Here is a 16,000-nt window from a genome sequence, read left to right on the forward strand (position 1 = left end):
TGATTCATTTTTAAAGCCGATTTGATGTGCATTTAATTATCACCTGAATTTTGAAGCGGCCATTGGCTTTGCTGAACTTTTAAGCTCTTTTTCTCACTTTTTTTTTTTACCATCTATAAAGCTGAATGAAAGGTGACAAAAAGAAAATCTTAAATTCTGCTGTCTGATTTCTATAGATTTTTAGTTTATGTTCCAAAAAGGTAAAATTCCTTTTCATGCTGTTCCTACCCAATAGCCCCCCATCCAGAGAAAACACCCTCCCTCGTCGTACCCCACCAACCCAGCACAAGTACACCACTATGGACACCTACCAGACCTTGCCAAAAACTCCTCGTCAAAGCCCCCCACCCGGTCGAATTGGCGAGTACAAGTACGCCCAGGACCGCCTGAGCCACTTCCGCCTCACCCCAGAACAGGGGGGCCCGGGGTTGAGCACTGTCTTACAGCTGTACGAGTGGCAGCAGCGTCACAAGTTCCGTCTCGGCAGCCCCACGGCGCCTCTTTACACTCCGGCCCCAGAGTACCCATTCGGTCCTCGGCCCCCATCCACTGTGCCTCCCTCAGCGCCCAGGACAGAGGGGCCTCCGCGCTGTGTCTCGGTACCGCCCTCCCCGGAAGACATCCCTCCACCAGGGCCTCCGCCCGGCACCAGCCGAACCCTGTCGCCCACACGGAGGCTGAACACACCTGCCGAACGGTTAACAGTCAAGCCCGTGGGTGATATGTCAGTGCTGGACATCCCCTTCACTGTTTCCCCACGTAGGAGCAAATCTCAGATGTTCAAGGTAAAGTAATGTCTGACAGAAGCAGACCAACATTTACTCAATCAAGGGAATGACATCAGATTTTTGTATGTGCACACTGTCCCAGTGTTTTTTGGCATCATAATTCTTATCTAAGATTTGTTAATCGTCACAGGAAAGAAATTCACTGTTCATTCACTTTTACATCACACATCATCACACCAAAACAACAGACAGAACATGAAAACATGAGTTTGTTCCCTCAAGGATCACCTTAGAAGTTACTACTTCAGTTAAGAAGTTAAGACTTCAGTTAAGAAATTCAGTTAAGAAATTCTTAGATCCATAAGTAATAACATGAGAAAGGAGAAAAAGCAAAGTAGTACATAAGGAATGCTGTGAGATAAGTTATGTAGTGGTAGAATTATGATGGACCATATATATATTTCTTACTCTTTAGTGAAAACTATCAAATAAAATATTTTTTCACCTGGAACAATGTCAGTCATCCTGATAGTCTCGGGGTGGGTGTTGGAACTGTGCTTGAGTGAGCAGAATAATTGTTTTAGTGCTTTGGGAGCTACAATGGCAGGTACATCCTTAATACATCAAGTCTGTTAAATTACCTCAGCTGCATCTACCATCAGTCAAAATAAAACAGCAAAGAAAATATATGTTATCTTAAAACAAAATACACTCTGTTAAATGATAAATGTATGTATGCACGTATAAATGCATTTTTTATGACATTTATGAAAACAGATGAAAATCACCAGCTCTCCCTCTTTATCTGAATACTGCTTAATGCTGAGGGAAGAATTATGCAGATTTACTCCCACTCTCCCACTCTCACAGGGGTTTCATTCTGCCCCGAGATAACGAACAATGCAGTATTTTGTTATCAAGGTTGTGTTAAACATTTAAGGCCTTTGGTTACTTGGAACTTGCTGTTTTTATGTTGTGATAGTAGCATCCACAGTAAGATCACACTGATTCTGTGATATTTATATAACACGCATTATACCTAGTAATAGGGATGTCTCGATCGGCCTGAGCACCCAGCCGAGTGGGATCTCTTGTATCTGTATCTGCCAAACATTAAAGTTATGGTTTAAGCAGAATTGAGATTTAGCATTTGTTGTGACAGTGTGACTTTATTAAAGCTAAGCTATAGACCAATATTTATATAGACATTTAAGTTTGTTAACTGGTTATTTATCTTGTTAAAGCATCCAATATCCTCCAGGTGTTTTCTTGTGATGAAGTAAGCAAACATCCATTTTTGTGCCGGTATACTTTACATTTCTGTTGTCTATTTTGCACTAGGAAGAAGGTCATGAAAATGTGTAAAGAATAGTTTGGAGGCAGGGTTTTTTTCTTAATGCGTTGCTATTCAGCCGTCAAGCATCTACATTGAATTGATTTTGAAGTTTGGCGTACTTTATACAGTTGCACTATGCACTTGTAATGTAGGAGAGTACAAGCAAAAAAGCCTTTATGAGTCACCAGGGGAGAAAATTGTTGAAAATGTGTTTATTTTTGATTTATTTCAAGACATGCAAATAAGAAATTGGGGTGTTGCTTCCCCCACTGACTATATAACTATGCTGTCTGTTTATTTCAGACTGCCACTATTGACAGACGGTCAATGCCTGCATCTGGCTACATCACACACACAGTCAGTGCGCCCAGCCTCCACGGCAAAACGGTACGTTTCACAAATGAATACACACACATTTAATTATATTACAGTTAACATTAGATATACATTTTTGTTTTCCATGGATTTGTTGGACATCACTGGAACGGAGGGCAGAAATCTTAAAGTTTGAAGAGGCTTTAGATTTTAGAGATTGGCTCTTGACCAGATGAGGATTCATTCCCTGCTATTACAGTGTCACCTGATATTGACCAAGTGTTAATCACCGTCTGCATGACTTCAGTATATTGCTGTGTGCCTGCCTTTTGTCTCAACCCTATTAAGCCTTCTTAATATAGCTGCAGCTCTGCTCGTTCAAATGAGCCAGTCGCATAACGAATTAGCTCCTAGCGCTGTGAAGGCAAAGTTACTCATTTAAAAGAAGAGATGTCTCATTGAAGCTTTGAATGTCCTGTGGTGCCTGTGACAGCCCGAGGAGCTGACTCTGCTCCTCATTCAGCTGCGCCGACACCAGGCCAAGATGGCCTCCGTACGTCAGCAAACGTTAGCCCAACTCCAGCGGCTCAATGGTCCCAAAGAGCCCTTCAGTCACAACCGCCTCTTCGCCGCTACCACCACTAGCACCAGTCCCCTACTCAGCGCCGGCCCCTCTCCTGTGTCCCACCTCGGACACGTGGGTCTCTCGGCTCCTCTGGGCTCTTGCAACACCCAGGTGGGGGCCTTTGTGGCATGCCCACCCATCCGCCCCTCATTATACATGGGTCTGGTAGAGGTTGCCACTACATATTGTGCAGCGCTGCATTACACTTTAATCTTAACAATCATTCCAGTTTTCCTCTTTATTATTTGTAGGTAATTTAACATGTTCTAAAGCAGTGGATTATCAACATTTTCCTATTCAGGAATAATAATCCGTAATTATATTATTATAAAATATTAGAATCAGCAATTATTTTTGTTCATTGGTAATTGCTCTAATTGGACATCATAGCAATTTGTACTATCTTTAGTTTCTAAAGGACAAATTTTAATTGTAATCTCATCAAAAGATTTTGTGAAAAGCAATTTCTTGATTTGCATTAAATTTCTTGTGGTTAGTCTTCAGTAGATGATTCCTTTCCAGAGATTTCCTTTAGTAGTGCCGTGAGGTTATACAGTCATTAATATGCCTATGGATTTCCTTGAAATAATCTTAAGTAACATTTCAAGTCTTCAAGTGACTTGTTCGTACATTTCCATATCGTTTCCTTAATTTATGGATTGATTAGTCTCTGGATGTTCTGGCTCTCCAGCACATTGCAGTACATATACGGATATGGTAATTCTGCTGCTTAATAACAAAATATTAAAAAGACATAATCACCTTTAAATTCAAGACAGCTCTTACATGAACTGAGGCCCGTCATTGCAACCCACTACCAATAGATGACCATACAGCATCAGCTTTCAAACTCTTATTTTTCTACAAACCCAACGTCATCTCAAAGATGCTATAATTTCTCATTTTCTCCCTCCATTTACATCTAAACACACAGTATCTGGTATGTTACATCTGTAAATCCATGCTAAAATTAAATAATAATAAAAAAATATAACATGTCCCAGGATATAAAAAGCAAAAATAACTAGTGTCCGTATATTAGTGGCAACCTCTACAACAAATGCTGCGTTGCTTTAATGTCAGTAAGCTCCAGCCTGCCTGACAAGAACCATCTGCCTCTTTTCCATGTGCTGCTCTTGGCTGATCAGTTTCCATACCGTGCTTATGTTGATATTCTCAATGGCATGTTGTGCTGTCTTATCGACGTCCACAAGCGCCATCCCATGCTTTAGCTAACTGGCAAGCTGTGGATGTGTTGATCAGTTTGGTCCTCTGGTGCGTGATTTTCGCTTCGACTGAAGACTGTTTGTTGTTGAGTGATGTGAGGTGAATTCAAGATCTGCTCTGTCTATCAGATCTGGTTTGTCCTTTTGTTTGTTGTAGGAGGATTGAATCAGCTCCTTTGAACATGAAATAAATGGATGTATTTTTACTGTATGTGTAAGTGTGTTGTGATGCATGTCAGCGCGGACACGTAACAGCAGTTCAGACGTCATACATAAATCTCACTACATCTGACTAGATTAACTGTCGCTGAAGCTTCTGTCAGATCATTCAGTTAGTGAACTGAGTTTGTGTAATGCAAATCTGTAATCCACGCTAACTTGTTTGTCACCTTTTAGAGCGACGACACCTACATGCAGCTGAAGAAGGACTTAGAGTATCTGGACCTAAAGGTGAGAAACACGATGGCAGACAGAGTTTATCCCCTGACTTCTGTTAGTTAACTGATCTACTTACGTCAAAGTGTCCTGCTTTTACTGTGTCTTTTCCAATTTGTAATGTCTGTAGATCAAAACTAACACACGTGGTGTTTTCTTACCGACAACCACTTCTATCACTCTGGCCCATGTTGAACTGTTGAACTAAGACAGCTACAATTGCCGTAGCTACAAATGGAGATGTTCAAACGTCTGTGTGGGACTAAACAGCCCCGAACACTTGCAGTGATCTTCTAACTCTTGAGTGGTTTTAGAAGCATCTCACAAAAGCGGCCACCATTTTGTGACTGCGGCTCTGTGTCCTTGTTGTTTTGACTCCCAGATCAGAGCTCTAGAGCCCCTGATCCTCGCAGTTCACAGTTTACTACTGCACTGCACTGCTGGGCCTCTCAGGCCTCTAATGAACGTAAGCTCTGTGTGTACACGTGTACGTATGTGTGACTGTACCCAGTGTATTGAAAGATAGAAAACTGCGTAGCGTGTCTGTGATCGTGTGTGCGCATTTATGCTTGTGCATGTGTCGTACAAGTAAGGATGCTCGTTCATAGTCCGTGTGTGCGTGAGCGTGGGTGTTTAGAGAGTCCATGTTCTAGAAAGACCATCCCATTGCTTACAGCACTGCATTCACAGCTTGAACGGCATCAAATATGTTTCCCTCCATGTGACCTACCTGGCTTCGCACGACCCTCCACCACGTGGTGATGTTGACAATGCTGTTGAATAGTGGGCATGGGATGGCTCGGCAGTGCATGTGTTGTGGCTGTGGCTGTGGCCCGGTGGTTGAAAAGCCAGCAGCTTCTACCATCGTCTCTGAAACGCTGCACCTCCTTGACAATTACGCAGGGCTCTAAATGTGTCTCATTTCTTTTTCTTCTTCTTTTTTTTTTTTTTTTAAAAAAAAAAAAGGAGCAAAAATACTCCTAAACTAATATTTCCAAGCGCTATAAAGACCTGTTTTCAGTGAATTTTAGTTGATTTTTTTTTTTTTTGCACCTTTTATGTTTTAAAATCTAGCAGGTGTAACCCCAGAAAAACTGAGGCAGTCCATGGTGTGTTACTACACTTAAAAATGTCCTGTTCAGAAAAAACAAAACAAAAAACAGCAGCTTTTCTGAGCAACATTGTGTATAGATATTTACTGGACAAGTGGTTTCGTGCAGGGCTTCAAAGTCTCCATAGCCATTGTGTTGTTCATGGCAAGAGCTGATTTTGTGTGCCAAAACTCACTCATATTGTCATGTACACGAGGCTAAGAGAATGCGCCGTGGAGATTCAGCCTCGGCCTTGTGATAGTTTGTAGCTGGTCTCTGTGTTCGGTATTTTCTTTATCTCAGCACTAGTGTACCATGAAGTGAGACAATTTTGTTTTACTGCGCAACTAACATCTGGGACTGTTCACTTTGCAATTTCCAGGTAGCTGGAAGTCAGACACTGAAGGAGTCAGGGAAACCTGTCAGGGTTGCAGAAAGCGATGTGGATGTAAGTACAAGCTTCATAATGTCTTGCAGTTGTATTTCTAGCTCTTTTTGGTTGTTAGTTAGTTGAATGTGTCAAGAACATGTTGAAAACTGAGTTAAAAAGATGATGGCCAAGAAAATATTGATACTGATCCAAAGAATTTCAAGGCAGATTTTTTTCCTAGTTACATATTACATTTACTGTACACATACGGTTTATGTGCATGCAACCGTTAAAAATAAATAACAGCAAATAAATAACAGCACTGACCTCTTTCTGTTCAGTTTTGCTCCCCTCCAGACAAGGGATTTTAAAATTCTGGCTTTCTGCACAGACTACTAAAGTTCAACTGCGAGAAAAATGAGGGTAATTAAAAGCAAAATATGAATCCTGTGGAAAAAGTGTGGGAGGATGTCGTAAACTTTTACTTTCAGCTTTAAGCAGAAATCAGCATGCATGAGTTTTATTGCCAAAACTCTTTCAGTTTGATAATCCAAACAATTCCCTGCAGCTTTTCAAGCCCTCTTGCTTTCTCCTGTGAAACTATTTCTCAGTGTTTGCTTCACGCAAACGGCTTAAACTATTTATGAGCGCATTGTCTGCGATGAATATTTGATCAGGTCCAACAACAGCATCACCGTGGAGACGATAAGTGGATTAATAATTCAGCTGATCGAATATGAACACTGGTGTAGTGCGTAAAAATTTATAAGGATAAGTAGTTGGTTCGCATCAAGCTGTTCAATCACAGCCTCATTACATGAATGGTGTATTGCTCTTACTGCAGGATGATAAAGTGATCCCACCTTTGCCTTCAAGTTTAATCAGGGATTAATTAACAAGACTCAGAGCTTCCTTAGCACTGTAATTAAAAGTGTCAGGTGGGTCGCTCCCACTTTGTTTAATGGCTTCACTCACAGTAATTGCAGTTACACCCGAACAATACAGAGGAGCTACGGGAGATTAGATAATAAGTGTTCCAAACCTGCATGCACTCAAATGTTAAAATATAGATATGTATACATAAGCAATCGCATATCACCGTACACGTTCTCGCCATGATACACGTTTCTGCACACGCTCACTGCAGCTGCAGAGACGAGGGGAAACTGTAATTAAGAAAATGGGCCACTCAATTATCAGAGGTCAACACAGAGACACACACTTTGGTGAGCACTTGAGAGGTGTTTTATCTGTGAGAGCCTACTGTTGTTTCTCTCCCAAACCACTGAACCTTCTCCCCCTGCAGGTGAAGTTGAGCCGGTTATGTGAACAGGACAAAATCCTCCAGGATCTGGAGGCAAGGATCAGCTCCCTGAAGGACGACAAGGTACGCACTGCCGATTATATAGACCCTGTTAAACCGTTTCATCTGAGTGGCTGGTGTTTGGCAATCTAGTCAGTCCACAGATAAGAAGAAATATTATACAATATAGCCACATCAGAGGACAAAGCTATACAAAGTGGTTGTATTTCTGGACTAAGTTATTAACGAAAGACAGAGCAAAAGTACAATTCAAACTCACAGTATAGTGTAAGTGAAACTGGAACCTTGTAGTGTAAGAGCCAGTCATTCTTTGCTTGTTTCAGCATTTGATCTTCTTCGGTCCAACACCTACGCTATTTGTGGTGCAGACGTGCATGGATTTTCTCCGTTTCTCAGAGAAACGGGGAAACAGATTTCTAAGACTCTTCTTTTCGATCAGTCACTTTTACTAACTCAATAGAAGCATTTGTGAAGCACACATTCTTGACTTGATGCTAACATATCAAAAAGTAAATTACAATAGACTATATATAAGGTCTAAAATAATAGTCTGATAACATACAGCTCAGGAATTGCTGTTAGATAAGAGGAGGTCTGTTGAGATCTTATGGTGGCTTTGGATTGACTGTAGAAACATGCTGCCCTCTGGAGGAATTTTGAGTGACTGTTATCTGCTAAATAGTCGAACTGCTTATTTATAAAGCAGCATTCAATGAAGGAAATACGTCTGAGTTGCTTTGCTTGACCTCAGGACAAGCTGGAGAGTGTACTGGACATGTCCCATCAGCAGATGGAGCAGTACCAGGAGCAGCCAGCCCACGCCCACAAGATTGCTTATCAGCAGAGACTGCTGCAGGAAGATCTGGTCACCATCAGGGCCCAAATATCGCGCCTATCCACGGTATGACAGTGGGTTAAAGACACAATGTGAAGGCAGCTTCTGTATCACAGTAACTGTCCGAATATAACGCTAGTTTTTTAATATGTTTTTGATATTGGTAAATTAGTTTCTTGAATGTAGAGATGTTTGAATGTATACAGCTACTTTTCATTGTGTGCTGTATGTTTGAGTGTGGCTCTATAGCAGTACATGACCACATGTAAAAATGCATTTTGTAAACTGTGTACCTATTTGTTTTATAAGAGTTTGTGCAAGTGTGTGTGTTTGTGTTTGTGATGCAGGAGATGGCACACGCCTGGGAGGAGTACAGCAGTCTTGAGAAATCAGTAGAGCAGTTGAGGATGGCTCTGCAGGCACGCATGAACCACAGCACCACCCCACAGGTGAGAGCGGATACTACACCTCACAGCAGGATTTCCCCCAAACTAGAGTAGCACTGGTTTACTTACTAAGTGTTATATATAGTATCTGTGGCCTTAGAGCAGTTTGCATTTAACACATTCTCTCCTCAGTTCCTACATTTATTCTTACATTACGAATATTTACAAACCAAATTCAGATGTGTGTCACTGAAAATAAAGTTGAACCCAAACTAAAGTGAAAACTACTTATAAGAGATGAATGGAATCAAACACTCATGTATGTCTGTGTGTTATTTTACAGCAAGAAAGAACTGAGATGAAGCGTGAGCTGTGGCGGATTGAGGATGTCATGGCCGGACTGAGTGCCAGCAAAGCCAACTACAAGATCACAATTGAATCTGTCCAGAACCCAGGTGGGAAGATCAGCGACCAGACAGTTGTTCATTTAATGATGTGAATGACAAGGGTTGAAGGTTAGAAAGACAATTATTTAGGATCCAGTATAGGTCCTGGCTCACTAGTCAGTGTATTGATCTCAATTATAAAGCCTAAAGCAGCTGTCCTGCGACTTAGGGCCTGTTCAGAGCACAGGAGCACCCCTGCTGCGTATAGGAGGTCTTTAAAGTGACTCAGGATGCATTGCGCTCACACCACCGGAGGAATGCAGACACATGCGACCCAGACCACCTCCAGATGTGGTCATAGATCGGATCTCTCAAATGCGATCTCAGTGCATCCTGGGGGTGTTCACACCTGTCTTTTCCGTGATCGGATCGCCCAGATCGGATCTTTATGCAAGGTCTGATCAGGCCCTTAGACATACAAGTTCCCAGCTGTCACATGGCCTTACTGGGTTGAATCTAACTGATATGCTGGACCATTAAGCAGTATTACAGTGTGGTTACTTCTATTATGTTTAGCTTAGTGTCAAAAGCTTAAAGAGTAGACTTCTCTCTGCACCTGCACTTTGATTAAAATAAAAATCAGGCAGCTTGTTTCTTCATTTATCAAACATTGCCTGTACTGTTTTTCTTCTCCTCTCACTGTAAATTGATCACAGTTCTCTCTGTTCCTTAATCTAAATCCACTGCTTGCATTTAAAACCTTATCCTTGGTTTCTCTGTGTTCCTATGCCCACCAGAGAGAAAATTAGTGCCTTCTGGGTCAGATCCGGCAGTGCCTTCTCACAGCGCAGAGGTCCAGCCTCCCCCTCGCAGCTCCATCCCGACCATCCTCTCCCATACTTTGCCTCACAGCACCGTGCCAAAGTGGGTGAGTGCCAAGCTTCAACTTCTAGGAACTTAAGAGTCAGCTTTATATTAGGTTTCAGAAACTTTTCTCCTGAATCCCCTTGTGAGTTCTACATTGTGAAACCTTCATAAATAAGGATCATGAGTTCAGCAGTACTTCTAAAAATCTCAAACCTTGTTGGCCTGGTTGCTGTACAGGCAGATGACGACGCCCCACCAAGGCCACCACTGCCACGCCTCTACGACTATGAGGAGACACCACCCGTGGTGCCGCCCCTCCCCAAAGAGGCCTCTGTCATCCGCCACACATCTGTGCGTGGGCTGAAACGGCAGTCAGATGAAAGGAAGAGAGACAGGGAGGGTGGGCAGTATGTTGTCAATGGAGACTGTAAGGTACATGGTGATTTTACTCCCGCTGTTAGATATTTGGACGAGGATGTTATTCTTGCCCACAGGATGTCTGTACAGCCTCTTAGGATTGTTGTGTTTTTGATTCAGCTTTATTTAACACATCACCAGAGCTGAACTATCAGTCCTACTTCCTGTGTAACATTCTCTGCTTTCAGACTGATTTGAGATCATACCTGAGTGAACCAGAGCTGCCAGGAATCAGCCATCACAACACAGGGTCTGACATGGACTACCAGTATTTCTCAAACAAAGGTATTCAGCGGCCGAGATGTAAAATAAATATACTGCACATATGACTGAAAACAGTTACCTTGATCAAACCAGTACACCAGCAGCATCCCACAATATAATTTAAATATAAATTCATATAAAAATATACCTTTCATTTACAACTTACAGGATTGGATTGCTTGAAAATATGTTGTCTGGAAGCATTAAATAAATTCCAAAATAACTTCAAATGTGATTTGATAGGAGAGTTTAATCTCTTCGTACTGGAGGTACCATTAGTTAAAATGTGGAAAATGTGTGATAGAATTTATATTTACTAGAGATGGAGCCTAATAATATTCACAAATGGTTTAACCACCTGTAACACTGTTTAGACTTTTCTGAATGCTTTGACATTTAAAATATAAAATAATAAATTTTATTAAATTAAATAATTAGCATTACATAGTAGCATTTATTTTTCCAGTGTTTATATATTATAAAATTATATAATCATTTATCCCTTATATAAACAGTGAGCAGAAAACCTTTCGCCTCACACAGATCAGTGAAACCCAACTGTGCTGGTTCTTGTCCCAACAGGTCTTCCAGGCTCCTCATCTCGACTGAACCAGTCCAACTCCATCTCATCATACGTTACCCTAAGAAGAGGCATGGGGAGCTCTGCAGCGAAGGTGAGTCCACAAGGGTGCAGGAATTTGCAGGTAATTGCGATCAGCTCCAAGACTGTACCAAAAAAGTGGACGTGGCCTCAGTGTCTGAAAAGTGAAGCCATTGCTGAAGTGTCTCAAATCTGCGTGCTTTCTAATGTGCAGGAGTCAACTCTACTGACTCAAAAATAGTCTGATTCTTCAGAGTAGTCTGATTCTTCAGAACAGTAGTCTACAAACCAATGGGTGATGTGACAGTGGCTACGTCCACTTCTTTTTGGATTGGCAGGAAAAGATCTGGAGATCTCAGTATTTGTGCATGCAGAGATTTGTTAGAAATCCAGTTTTAATTTTTTGTTTGACAACATGTTCTGGGTTTAAAGTTGTTCCTCTTTGCTTTACGCCACTGATAAATTCTGGATACCACACTGTGATAAAGACAATGTCCTCATGTGCTTCAGACAGTGGGTTCTAGATGTTCTCTGTGAGCAATAGCATCATATATTCTTTGCATCCAGGCAGTTGTGGTTATCGCTGAGTGCTTTTTAAATCTCCTTTATCCCTGTTGCTTATTTCACTGTGTACTAATGTTTATGCCTCCTTTCTTAATTCCATCCATTCTGTCTCTTATGTCCATCCCACGCTTGTTCCACTTCTCCTTTACTTCATCGTCTTCCCAGGAGAGACCCAAGAGTGCCTTGGAGCGTCTGTCATCACCTACCGAGGCCCTGCAGCTCTTGAGCAGCCAGCCTCGAGGACGAATGACTGCAGAGGAGCAGCTGGAGCGGATGAAGCGCCACCAGAAGGCGCTGGTTCGCGAGCGCAAGAGGAACCTCAGCCAGGGCGAACGCTCCTCCGCAGGCCTCTCCAACTCCACTGCCTCCACCCAGCGCTCCTCCTCCTCCTCCAGGCTGCCCTCGAACACCTCCGACCCTCCGGGCTCCGTACGTTACCCCCCGCCCCCGCGCAGCAGCAGCAGACACAGGGAGCACCAGCTTCACCACCAGTGCTGCTATGCCACCCTACAGCCACCAGCCACATAATAACCAAGCAGGAATGCTAACACACTAGCACTCTCTGCCTTGAGTATCCACATGGTAGCCTCAAGCACTAACAAGCTAACGGGCAGGACTGACTGCGGCTGGCTAGCTAGCATGGTTAACGCTTTAAGAACAGTGGGAGACAAACAAGGACAGGCCATTATGGGGAATTCTTGGTTAGTTTTGCACTGGGACAATGTGGCTCCCTGGTTATTTTATTTCACGTTTTAAAGGTTCAGGGGTTTAAGTGAACCTTATTACCACTGCCCCCTGGTGGGACCTCACTGACACAATTCTGAATGTAAATCCATTGAGAAGAGGAGGGAACGGAAGGCATCACTCTGCCTTCCCTTCTCCGTTTTAATCACCAGAAAGTAGAGAAAAGAGCCCATTTTATGTACATCTACATACGTGTATTTGTACACTTTTATTTATTTACTGAGTGATATTTTCAGTATACAGTTGTACAGTTATATTTTGTAGAGATTTGTTATATAGAGCATATAGAGGGACGGGGAAGTGATGGAAATAGAAAAAAAAAGTTTTCAGGTTGATGAAATGAAGAAAGAGGCTAGTGGCACAAATCATGATCACACCTCCCTGCTTTCTTTTCTTCAGATGAAATCCAAGTGCCTTGTTTCGTTGATGATCGTTTTGCCTTTGTCCCAAATTTACCTCCTTAATCATGGTTTGTTTAAAGCATGCGTCTCCACCTCAGAATCATAGAAGCAATGCAAGAGCTACCTCAAGGTAGCTATTCTGTGCAAAAGCAGAATCGAGTCAGGAAGATGTGCAGATTGTTGGTTTTGATCCCAAAAGGAATACTTTGACATTTGACAACAGACAAAACCCAGCTAGCTGTGCCCCTCGGTTTCAGCAAGGAATACTAGCAATGCTAACATGCCCGGAAAAATATATTGGAAATGTCAAAGACTCTCATTAGGATTACATGACACATAATAACTTACAAACTGGTATTAGAATTACAGACTAACACATGCTTAACCAGATTGCTGTGAGATCTGCCTGTAATTAGACTACATATCCCACAAATCCCTGTAATCATATTTGCCTGTAACAGTAAGCAATACAGAGTTTGCCACCTTCTGTCGCCACCGTCACCTCTTTGTAATGATAACACCAGAGCATATTTTATTTTCTGTACTCCACCAGCATAAAACGTGTGAATTAGCAGCATCCTTCATACGGCGTTTTCTTGTGCAAGGTTGATTTCATCGGTTGACAGTGGTTGATAATTAACATTGCCACATATAAGGTTGGATACAGAAGCTGTACTCACATCTGAGTACTTTAAGTGGCCTATGCCGTGCTGATTTATGCATCATAAATATACAGGGCACGTCCAATCGACTGGGCTGAAATGCAATAATTTAAAACAGTAGTGCAAACAAGGAGCGGACAACTTAAACATGGTTGAACTGTGTGGAAAGAATAACATAGGTCATATGGCAATTTTGACTGCTTGTTGTGAAATACAGTAACATTTAATAAAAAGTAGAGAAAATAAAATATAGAAAAGTGGGAAAATCTATAGATTGCTTGATACATATCATAATTGTGACAAATTTGCTGCACTACACGTGTAGAATTTATTTTTGAAAGTCGATGTGCTCGGCATACTTCAGTTTTGCTCCTCCATGGCGCTGCTGTCGGCTCCTTGTTTTCTGACAAATATTACTATTGAAAGCTTTTCCGCCATACTGCTTTTATCTTTCCACAGCAACACACAGTGTACCGGGTCAAAGAGAGAAATAGTACCAGGAGGTTTACTCAGTTGAACAGTAGAAATATGTTAGAAAACCTAGAGAAGTGAACCGCTAATTGCCACCTAATTCTGTGTAATGGAGAAGCGCACAAGTCTCCATTACACAGAAGCGCACAGTTCTGTGTAATGGAGAACGCACAACTCTTTTCTTTTCTATCATGTAGAGATTTGCACTCAACAATAAAGAGTTTCTTGCTTCTGAATCTCCTCTTGGCTGTGTTCTTCCTAATCTGGTGGGGGGTGTTCGATGAATCAGTGTCTGCATGGTTTTCCCTTCTCTTTTTGTGTCCTTGTGTGTGCGGTTGATTCTCCTGAGCACAGCAAGGCATGGGATGTAGTGTTTTTCAGAGCATGTGAACACGCCAACAGATCAGACCCTGCTGCAGGCTTCTGGAGTGGGAAGGATGCATGCATGGCTTTGATGCTCCTTGGATGATTACTCACAAGTACCTCTCATCACACACACACACACACACACGCATAGGGCTGGTCAGAGAATGTGTCAGAGTATTTTTATTTGTAAATGCAAATGCATTAGAGTACTGTTCATTGTAGAAAAGGTTGTGTTATGTGTGTCGTTGCAGCTTAGAGAAACTGACCAATCAGCCCATAGGTTGTTTGTAATAATGATCCTAAACATTATTCTTTCTTGTTCTAATTATTTTTAGCTGTATTCAATTCATATGTGTCTCCCTGAGGCCACACTGATTAACATAACACATTTACCCAGAGGGCTCACGGCATTTACTCGTCTAGCCTTTTTTGTACGCTACTCTAAATGGTAGAAATTGGAACATCTTGGTATACATTTTGTGAACCAGTGAGACAGTTTCCTGTCACTAGCCTCCTTTTAACTTTTCTACCGTTGTTCCATGCTGCATTTTGTTTTCTTTCTCTTTATAGAAGAGAATAAATCTGTTATTTCATTAGTGACTTTCACTGAGCTACAGTCCAGTGGCTGCAACTAGCAGTTATTTTCAGTTGCATATTGTTTTCTTAGTAATTATTTGATCTGACAAATGTCAGGTGGCCAAGATTGCTTCTCAATCGTTGTGTCAGATAGTCAGCTTCCCCTAAAAGATTAGAACATCTGGCAAACTTAGGAAGGACTGCTTCTAAAAACTCTTCTGTGATTCAGCTGGCAAAATTAGTACAAATTAATGAACTAACAGTTGAATAACTGATTAACCAATGTCTTCATCTCTGAAAAACAAATGTGGTCTAAAACTGTCCAGGATTTAGCTTCTTGTATGTACAGAATATATAGAGTTCACTCTACGACTTAAATTTCAAGCATTTTAGGAAATCTGACGTGGTGGCATTAAGTGTAATCATCTAATCTACACAGACTCCACTTAATGTTTGGTTCTAATGTCATTAAAAGTGGGATAAATTAGAGGAGTATCTATCTATCCATCTAACAAATGATTTTCACAGTCCTCTAGCTAGCTGTGTAACCCTGACCCCTGCCCCTTTCCAGGTGTTTAACTGGCAGGAGGAGCGACCCACAGCAGAGGGTCAGAGCGATGAAGGCTGGAATCAAGGCAAAGAGAGGGTGAGGTTCCAGTCAGACGAGTGGGTGACGGTAACAGCCAAACATATACGAGAGGTGGACGTGGAACCTTTTGACTACGACCTGGACATCAGCCGAGAGGTAAACAAGTGACGGGGCAGCTAGAGGCAGATCAGGGAGAAAGTCTCAAGATCAGAGACGTGAAGATATTAATCCTGTCATAGCTCCAGTATTCTATTACAGTTCAATCTTATTAACCGCATTTTAGTCTGTTCTGAATCTATTGCCTCATGGAAAGTGACTAACAGTACATGAAAGAGAAGAGACCGACTGAAGGGGTCACCTACAACGCAGGCATCCAGTACACCATGACTCTCCTAAATCCATGCACTACTGTATAAGAGTG

The 16,000-nt window shown here is 41.9% G+C and overlaps 1 protein-coding gene across 1 annotated transcript; it reads left to right on the plus strand.

Moving 5' to 3' along the window:
- Positions 1–235: 235 nt before the first annotated feature.
- LOC311509733 (pleckstrin homology domain-containing family A member 7-like) lies at positions 236–15,954 on the plus strand (the record flags this gene model as incomplete). The annotated part of the gene is made up of 16 exons (XM_084575160.1): positions 236–785; positions 2,368–2,451; positions 2,873–3,115; positions 4,627–4,680; positions 5,048–5,131; positions 6,139–6,204; positions 7,433–7,513; positions 8,202–8,351; positions 8,633–8,734; positions 9,015–9,126; positions 9,855–9,985; positions 10,162–10,356; positions 10,530–10,626; positions 11,188–11,279; positions 11,936–12,199; positions 15,562–15,954. Coding segments are annotated over 16 exons (2,491 nt in total), but the record flags the coding sequence as incomplete, so codon positions are not given.
- Between the last annotated feature and the right edge of the window lie 46 nt (positions 15,955–16,000).

This window comes from Chelon labrosus (assembly GCF_963514085.1).
Source record: "Chelon labrosus genome assembly, contig: SCAFFOLD_289, whole genome shotgun sequence".
NCBI classification, from domain to species: Eukaryota; Metazoa; Chordata; class Actinopteri; order Mugiliformes; family Mugilidae; genus Chelon; species Chelon labrosus.